This window comes from Anabrus simplex, chromosome 8 (genome assembly GCF_040414725.1).
Source record: "Anabrus simplex isolate iqAnaSimp1 chromosome 8, ASM4041472v1, whole genome shotgun sequence".
In the NCBI taxonomy this organism is placed as follows: domain Eukaryota; kingdom Metazoa; phylum Arthropoda; class Insecta; order Orthoptera; family Tettigoniidae; genus Anabrus; species Anabrus simplex.
The window spans coordinates 207918482-207928192 of record NC_090272.1 but is presented as its reverse complement, the minus strand read 5'-3'; the positions used below and the strand labels follow the sequence as shown (position 1 = coordinate 207928192).

Below are 9711 nucleotides of genomic sequence, written 5' to 3'. Positions count from 1 at the left end.
ATGATGCCGCGTTGTCTAGCGGTAGGGCGCTCCACAGTTACTGCCGGATTTGACCTTTCTCCACGCCGACGCCACACTCGTCAGCGGTGACTATCACTGACAGAACAGAAGCGTGACTCATCGGAGAACACGACGTTCCGCCATTCCCTCATCCAAGTCGCTCTAGCCCGGCACCATGCCAGGGGTGCACGTCTATGCTGTGGAGTCAATGGTAGTCTTCTGAGCGGACGCCGGCAGTGCAGGCCTCCTTCAACCAATCGACGGGAAATTGTTCTGGTCGATATTGGAACAGCCAGGGTGTCTTGCACATGCTGAAGAATGGCGGTTGACGTGGCGTGCGGGGCTGCCACCGCTTGGCGGCGGATGCGCCGATCCACGCGTGCTGACGTCACTCGGGCTGCGCCTGGGCCCCTCGCACGTGCCACATGTCCCTGCGCCAACCATCTTCGCCACAGGCGCTGCACCGTGGACACATCCCTATGGGTATCGGCTGCGATTTGACGAAGCGACCAACCTGCCCTTCTCAGCCCGATCACCATACCCCTCGTAAAGTCGTCTGTCTGCTGGAAATGCCTCCGTTGACGGCGGCCTGGCATTCTTAGCTATACACGTGTCCTGTGGCACACGACAAGACGCTCTACAATGACTGTCGGCTGAGAAATCACGGTACGAAGTGGGCCATTCGCCAACGCCGTGTCCCATTTATCGTTCGCTACGTGCGCAGCACAGCGGCGCATTTCACATCATGAGCATACCTCAGTGACGTCAGTCTACCCTGCAATTGGCATAAAGTTCTGACCACTCCTTCTTGGTGTTGCATTTGCTCTGTCAGTCAGTGTATTAATAATAAACAATGTTCTTGACACTTATACAAACAGACAGGACTCGGCCGTTTATGACGCGGGATGCCCCAATGCGAGATGTGATGCAACAAGAATCGAACATACCAACTGTGGCTGATGCGAAGTCTTTAATGTAACTTCCTGTTTTGATCGTCAACACTTGATAAAAATTATAAATAATTTAACCTATTTCAGCCATTAGGCCCCTTTAAACAACAACAACAACAACAACAACAAAGGGGCCGATGACCTTAGATGTTTGGCCCCTTTAAACAACAAGCATCATCAACGATAACAAACATAACCTATTTCAACAGTATATCGGTAACCGTGCCTTAAAGTAATAAATAAATAAATAAATAAATAAATAAATAAATAAATAAATAAATAAATAAATAAATAAATGTGTATGAAGATATTGACAACACACAACAGCCTTCTAAACTCGATTATGTTATAAATTGCACAGAAAGAAGTCATTTGTGAAAACCAGGCCAGGGATTTCTTTGTTATTAACTAGGTATATTACCCGGCGCTGCCCGGGCATTTCATTCTTTCCTTTAGGTATTTTATTACCTGTTAATTATGTGTGAGGAGAATTTTTGTAGATTTCGTTATCATGACGTTGACTGATTAAGAACTATTTTGTAGTTAAGAAGTTATTGTTGTGTTTACTTTCAAGTCTTGTAGATTATTTTCTTTCTCGTTAATCAAAATAATATCGGTAAATTTGGACATTTTCTTCATCACCACTTTTCGCCATGCCTCGAATTGTTTTGAAAATAAAATACAGCCCATGTCCCTCAGGGATAACGTATATTCACATTAGTAAAATAATTTTTAGAATCGGTCCAGTAGATCCTGAGATTAGCCATTCCATACAAACATTATATCTCTATATGGCGAAGCTATAGAAAGGAGCACCCACGGTTTAGTAACACGAGCGACCGCTAGGTGGCGCAAGTAAGTTCACTGTCGCACTATTAATACTAACGCTGAGAGGGAGTGCCGAGAGGAACGACAATGCTGCCAACTGTTGGTTTGATATGGCTATACTTTTTTTCTTGCCGTGCGGACAGTATGCGCCGCGGCGATAGAAAAGAGCCTCTCGAAGGGAGTGTGGTCCCTCCACTGTTCTCATGACAAAGATTGGCCTGGATGTGCAAAGATAGGTTACAAGTACTTTTTTTCTTGCCGTGTGGACAGTATGTGGCAATGGTTGGTAACAAATTCTCGGCCTCATTCTAGGTGTCAGTGACGTCATCCTCTTCGTTCCGTGAACTAATAAGGCTCTATAAGATGGGTATGTTTAGCCGCCATTTTGGTTCATACATGAGCAATTGGCCATGTGATCAAACTCTAGTTTATCCTACGAGCGCTCGCTCCGTCACGTTGAACGTATTGCTTTAATCACTGCGTGCAGGGACAGAATAGTGCTATATTTGTGTGGATGTTTACTACATAATGGTGGGTTGTTCTGCAGCTAATTGTAGTAATGTCTCTACTGCGGTATACAGGTTGTTTAGATTCTCTTCTGGTCTGCATTATGCCTCCACTGCCTCGTCTACACCTTCTACTTCAACTGCTGACTTAAACCTGCTTCCAGCTCCCGCTGACGTTACTACATCCCTTAATTCAGACACATTGATCATTCAATATTCAGTTCTGCCCCTAAAGTCCGGCAACAGGAGTTCAACATCCAAACACCACAGTTACAATATTTGTCAAAACTAACTTCATAGGGAAGAAATAATTTGTTTAACGTTGGTTGTAATACAATAAATGGATTTTTGTAAACCAAGATCTGTGGTAGGCCTAAACTATAAGCTTTCTGACTCAAGCTCTGAAATATTCGTCTTTTTTAACATTGGGGTGATCTAAAGAAACGAAATTGTGAATTTATGAAATTAATTTGGAACTGTGAGGTCTACCGGTACTATGGGGACTATAAGCATTATATAATGCAAAATGGTGCAAATCTTGTAACGGAGAAAAATTTGAATGATAAATGTAGCAGTACATATTCTCCAACATGCTGTAATTTAAAAGAAAAAAATGTTAGACACTTCTTCAAAATTCTATCCTATATTGTTGCGGACTTTAAAAAAAGTATGGAAACGAGGTAAAATGTATGGAACTGCTTCGGAAAAGAATAGAAAAATGTAAGAAAGAAATGGAATGTTATTGTTTTATAAATACTGTAATAAAAAGAAGACAGTAAATTTGTAAAATATTACTCAAATATCTTTTTTTATGTGCTGCCTGAGCAAGTTAACCAATGTTGTAACCCTTTCTTTCTTTCTTTCTTTCTTTCTTTCTTTCTCTTTCTTTCTTTCTTTTCTAATCTGTTTACCCTCCAGGGTTGGTTTTTCCCTCGGACTCAGCGAGGGATCCCACCTCTACCGTCTCAAGGGCAGTGTCCTGGAGCGTGAGACATTGAGTCGAGGGATCCTACTGGGGAGGATGACCAGTACCTCGTAAGGCGGCCTCACCTACTGTGCTGAACAGGGGTCTGGGCGGGGGATGGGAATATTGGAAGGGATAGACAAGGAAGAGGGAAGGAAGCGGCCGTGGTCTTAAGTTAGGTACCATCCCGGCACTTGCCTGGAGGAAAAATGGGAAAACACGGATGGCTGAGGTAGGAATCGAACCCACCTCTACCGAGGCTGAGTGGACCCCATCCCAGCCCTCGTACCACTTTTCAAATTTCATGGCAGAGCCGGGAATCGAACCCGGGCCTCCGGGGGTGGCAGCAAATCACACTAATCACTGCACCACAGAGGCGGACTGTTGCAACCCTTTGACATTTAATAAGGTGAGTCGTGTTGAGAAATCATACTACTACTCCTCAAAGCAAAAAAGAAGTAGGCCTACTCTTAACTTTGCCAAAGTCAAAATTTTTCAATATTCTCCACAGCTAGTAGGTCACTCCCCTTATAAGTCACTGGTAACTGATTATCAGTGCAATATTTCAGGTTCGGGGAGAAGATTCAGCTATAGAAGTAGTTAACTATTCCTATTTTCTTCCCGAATGTAATTATTTGTTTCATGAATGTTCGGTTAAACAAACTAAAATCCTCTCTTCATTACAACTGCATAAGCTGATGAGATTAATAACACTCACCAAAACCGAGCTCGATAGTTGCAGTCGCTTAAGTGCGGCCAGTATCCGGTATTCGGGAGATAGTGTGTTCGAACCCCGCTATCGGCAGCACTGAAAATATTCTTCCGTGGTTTCCCATTTTCACACCAGGCAAATGCTGGGGCTGTACTTTAATTAAGGCCACGGGTGCTTCCTTCCCACTCCTAGCCCTTCCCTGTTCCATCGTCGCCATAAGACCTATCTGTGTCGGTGCGACGTAAAGCAACTTGTAAAAAAAAAATACTCACCAAAAATAAAGTTTATTTTGCACAGAATGTTTTTTAAATACTGGTAAATAAGAAAAGGGACTGAATTTTAGAAGAAAGAAATAAACTTAAAGAATCCCAGGTACTTGGGGGTGTTCTTCTTTATACATCACATTTCAGCGTTGTTTTTGTTCGAAGAATATTTTTCTTATTATTTCGACATCATTGAAAATAACGCTGAATCAATTTTACGCAAGTATGAAATACCGACTGAGATCATGTGGTACCAAATCTTCTATCACAATTTATATATCTTCAACACTGACCGATTACCACGTCAAATTCCACGTTTTAAGAATGACAGTAGCCTATATCAATACCACAATGTCCGTCATTTGATTAGACGGTACCGCGGCGCATAGCTTACGAACAACCTATCTACTTATCAATAACATAATAATAAAAAAACGATTTATTGTTAAGCTATTTTTTCTAATATTTCTCCGGTGAGAGTGCATCCCTAGTTTGTTTGTTTATTAAAAGGAAAATTATCAAATTATTGCTTTTACAATCACCGTCTCGAGTAAAATTACACAATAAGGTAATCGTTTGAGTAATACTGAGAATGAGTATTTTTACAGTATGTTAGTTTAGCATTATTTTCTAGCGTCGAGAACAGTAAAAAAGAGGGATATATAAAGCTGGGGCGGCCAACTGCCTTACCAACGTAGTGCAGGAATGAACCATAACGGCGGGCGAGCATACCTAGTCTTTAGAGAGCCCTACCGTGTACCAATCACCGTTATAAGCTATGGAGTATGGCGTCTAAAACTGTATTTCTTATTATAAAAGTAAATGTACTTCTAGGGACGGGCGGGTTGGTCCCTGGCAAGCGTATTGAACACATCTCTCTTCCTCGATCATTATAAGGTAAAATGGGAAGCATTTCAAGTAACATTCTATGTAATAATCCTTGAGTTTCCCTTTCTATATTTTTACCCTTTATATATTAGTATAGTTGATGTTATTGGCTTTACGTCCCACTAATTACTTTTACGGTTTTCGGAGACGCCGAGGTGCACGAGTTCTTTTACATCCAGTAAATCTACCAATACGAGGCTGACGTATTATTTGAGCAAGTTGGGGTCAGAAGACCAGCGCCTCAACCGTCTGAGCCACTCATCCCGACCTTTTTGTTAAGACGTGGGTTTGTTATATTATCTTTCCTTCCATTATCCAAAATATCGTTAGTAAAATGTATGAACAGCTGATAGGTGTGTAAAATGTTTTAGTCCAATATTTGAATGTATCTCTCCTACGTTAAGCCTTTCTGTACTTTAATCTTGCATTTAACCTCTGAATACAGCTCCTGTATGGCATTAATCATTTTATTTAACACGCTTATTCTAGTCTGCAACGCAGCGACCGCTCGTGTGCTGACAGATTCGAACGCTTTCTTTAAATGTATAGCTGTAACAAATAATTTACCACCTTTCCTCATTAAGTATTCATCCAGTATTGTTTTAATGGCAAATATATTATCCGAAGTTCTCATTTCGTTCCTAAATCCGGATTGGTACACCAATAGTATAGAGTAATTCTCTCACTCGAGAGATAGTAGGTTCGAACCCCACTGTCGGCAGCCCTGAAAATGGTTTTCCGTGGTTTCCCATTTTCACACCAGGTAAATGCTGGGGCTGTACCTTAATCAAGGCCACGGTCACTTCCACTTCCTAGCTCTTCCCTATCCCATCGTCGCCATAAGACCTATCTGTGTCGGTGCGACGTAAAGCAAAAAAAAAAAAATAGAAAAAAAACCCAAATATGCACATGCATGCGTTGCTACCTAGCAACTGATGAGTATGGGCAAATGCAATTGTCTTGCCATCGAAACATTACAGATCTCCCGTCAGTTTTGCCCTATATATCAACTTGTTCACGCAATTTGAAAACCACTATGTTTGTTTCGAAGCGAAACTTCAGCTCGTTGGTTTATTTTGATTATTGATGCTTAAATTTGAAATGATATTTCCTTTCATACTTCAAGCTTTCAAGAACGTCACGTTAAGGAGCACAACATTTTCAGAAGGTACAAATTGTCTCACCCATGGCCGCTTCCATCCTGTAATGGGTGAATAACCGGGTCTTTCGCCATTCTTGAAGAGACTGTCATCATTAGCTGGAAAATCTTCGTCAACAAACAGCTCATCCCCTAGCAATGGAGTCTCAGCCTCTTCCGTCTACAGAAAAAGAAATACAGGTTAAAATATTGGGTATCACGATCACAAAAAATGAATACTTTCAAAAATTGTTATCAGGATGTATTTATGAACCATTAATTCCTTATGCGAGTTCATAAATATGAAAAATTGACAACAGCTTTTGGCTCTATAAGTTCACTGGAATCACACAGATATTACATTATTTTGATAAATTTAATTACATTTTCACGCTGTCCGTAAATGCAGCACTTTTTACACACAGAGGGCATGACTTTCACTGACTCGTCTTTCTAAGGAATCATGACTCTGATTAGATAAGACTTTGGAACATCAAGAAGGATTTATTTAATTATTTACTTCTGGTCGTAGAGCGGTTAAGACCCATGCTCCTTTCTTTTACATAAACACATTACAGTGACCGGCATGATCAATTTAATACTAAGAAAAAAATAGGTTATTGTTTTATGAAAATGCACAGTTCATACGTAAATAAGAACTAACATTTATTTGGGGCTGATAATCACACTGTTTTACCTCTTAAACAACATTCATCATCACCAAACTAATTTTAACACATTGCCTGTTAAAGTACTGTGTTTTTTGATCACTGAAACGCCTCTTTTAACTCCGAAAGACGGGAATTCTTAATAAAGTATCTTGAAATCTTACCCCCTTTCACTTCACTCGGAAAGTATTATTATTATTATTATTATTATTATTATTATTATTATTATTATTATTATTATTATTATTATTATTATTATTATTATTATTATTATTATTATTATTATTAGGGGCTGCCTGGCCGAGGCGGTAAAGGCGTGCTCGGTTAGCTCGGAAGGACGTGGGTTCGAATCCCCGTCAGGAAGTCGTAAAATTTAAGAAACGAGATTTCCACTTCCGGAGGTGCATATGGCCCTGAAGTTCACTCAGCCTACACCAAAAATGAGTACCAGATTAATTTCTGGGAGCAAAGACGGCCGGACGTAGAGCTAACCACTCCACCCCATCACGTGCCGCGGTTAACAATGGTGGAAGCCCTTACCTTCCACTCCTCCAAGGGCCTTCATGGCGTGTACGGAGGTGACTTTGTCTTTGTATTATTATTATTATTACTATGCAATTTGCTCTACGTCCCACCGACACACACAGGTCTTATCGACTACGAGATAGCAAAGACCTAGGAGTGGGAAGGAAGCGGCCGTGGTCTTAATTAATGAACAGCCCCAGCATTTTCCTGGTGTGAAAACGGGAAATCACGGAAAACCATCCTCAGGGCTTCCGACAGTGGGGTTCCAACCCACTATCTCCCGGATGCAAGCTCATAGCTGCGCGCCCCTAACCGCACGGCCAACACGCCCTGTCTATTATTATTAATGCCTGTGTGAAAATGGGAAACCACGGAAAACCATATTCAGGACTGCCGACAGTGGGGTTCGGACCCACTATTTCCATGATGCAAGCTGACAGGTGCGCGCCCCTAACCGCACAGCCAACTCGTCCGGTCTATTATTATTATTATTATTATTATTATTATTATTATTATTATTATTATTATTATTATTATTACTATTACTTTTTGTGAATGTGTCCCTTTTCAAGACCACAGCGCAGACTACACTTCGTTTTACCGAGCAAGTTGGCCGTGAGGTAGCTGTGAGCTTGCATTCGGGAGACAGTGTGTTCGAACCCAACTGTCGGCAGCCTTGAAGATGGTTTTCCGTTGTCTCCCATTTTCACGCCAGGCATGCTTGAGTTGTTCCTTAATTAAGGCCACGGCCGCTTCCTTGCCATTCCTAGCCCTTTCCTATCCCATCGTCGCCATAAGACCTATCTGTGTCGGTGCGACGTAAAGCAACTAGAAAAAAAAAAAAAAAAACCCAACTTATTTTCATTTTGTGCTGGGGATTAAAGTGTTAAAATGAATGTTAATGCCCTTACTTACCATGACTTAGACGACACAATCACACACACACACCTGTCTGTTGCGCAAGTGAGTTCTTTGAAGAATGAAACTAACCACAGTGATACCTCTGTTCACATTGGTTTATCATCAGACTTCTTAGTTTAGGCGATAAGACTGCAAGGATTTTTCAAGCATACGGACAGGGGCACTTATGTACACACACTTTGTTATCTATATATTCACTTTATTCCTTCTGTCAATGATCGGCGTTTGCTTTCAGGTGTTCAGCGGTGTGCGATCCTTGAACTCGTTAAAGCAACCTGGGAAGTGCATCTGCAACGTATGAGTCTTGCAACGCTCTTCGCAAAGCCAGTAACATTACGTTTTAAAGATGCGAGATCTGTCATCTGAAACGACGCAAATCACATATATTAACAGAATCTCCAAAAAAGGCAGTGGCCTTCCAAATTCAAGAAAAATCTGCCAAGGGCTAAGAAATCGTAAAATTACAATTTGGTGCTCTTTGCCTTATAAGGGGATTGGTGTAGAGTACACTCTGTCAACAACGAGATCAGACAACACCAAATACACTGACTGACAGAGCAAATGCAACACCAAGAAGGAGTGGTTCGAAAGGGATGAAAGTTGGGGAAAAAAACAGAGACGACACGGACGAATAATTGATGTTTATTTCAAACCGATATGCAGGTTACACAATGCGCACGGCATCGACTCAGTAGGATGTAGGACCACCGCGAGCGGCGATGCACGCAGAAACACGTCGAGGTACAGAGTCAATAAGAGTGCGGATGGTGTCCTGAGGGATGGTTCTCCATTCTCTGTCAACCATTTGCCACAGTTGGTCGTCCGTACGAGGCTGGGGCAGAGTTTGCAAACGGCGTCCAATGAGATCCCACACGTGTTCGATTGGTGAGAGATCCGGAGAGTACGCTGGCCACGGAAGCATCTGTACACCTCGTAGAGCCTGTTGGGAGATGCGAGCAGTGTGTGGGCGGGCATTATCCTGCTGAAACAGAGCATTGGGCAGCCCCTGAAGGTACGGGAGTGCCACCGGCCGCAGCACATGCTGCACCTAGCGGTGGGCATTTAACGTGCCTTGAATACGCACTAGAGGTGACGTGGAATCATACGCAATAGCGCCCCAAACCATGATGCCGCGTTGTCTAGCGGTAGGGCGCTCCACAGTTACTGCCGGATTTGATCTTTCTCCACGCCGACGCCACACTCGTCTGCGGTGACTATCACTGACAGAACAGAAGCATGACTCATCGGAGAACACGACGTTCCGCCATTCCCTCATCCAAGTCGCTCTAGCCCGGCACCATGCCAGGCGTGTACGTCTATGCTGTGGAGTCAATGGTAGTCTTCTGAG

The 9711-nt window shown here is 42.3% G+C and overlaps 1 protein-coding gene across 1 annotated transcript in view; it reads right to left on the bottom strand.

Moving 5' to 3' along the window:
• The window catches only part of LOC136878983 (calpain-12), an 83391-nt gene extending 74916 nt beyond the window's left edge, over positions 1-8475 (bottom strand). The window contains exons 1-2 of the mRNA XM_067152644.2: positions 8358-8475; positions 6296-6430 (exon numbers count right to left, since the gene is read on the bottom strand). Of these exons, the coding sequence (XP_067008745.2) occupies positions 6296-6430; positions 8358-8360 (138 nt within the window). The 5' untranslated portion in view covers positions 8361-8475. The remainder of the gene's footprint in view (positions 1-6295; positions 6431-8357) is intronic.
• Between the last annotated feature and the right edge of the window lie 1236 nt (positions 8476-9711).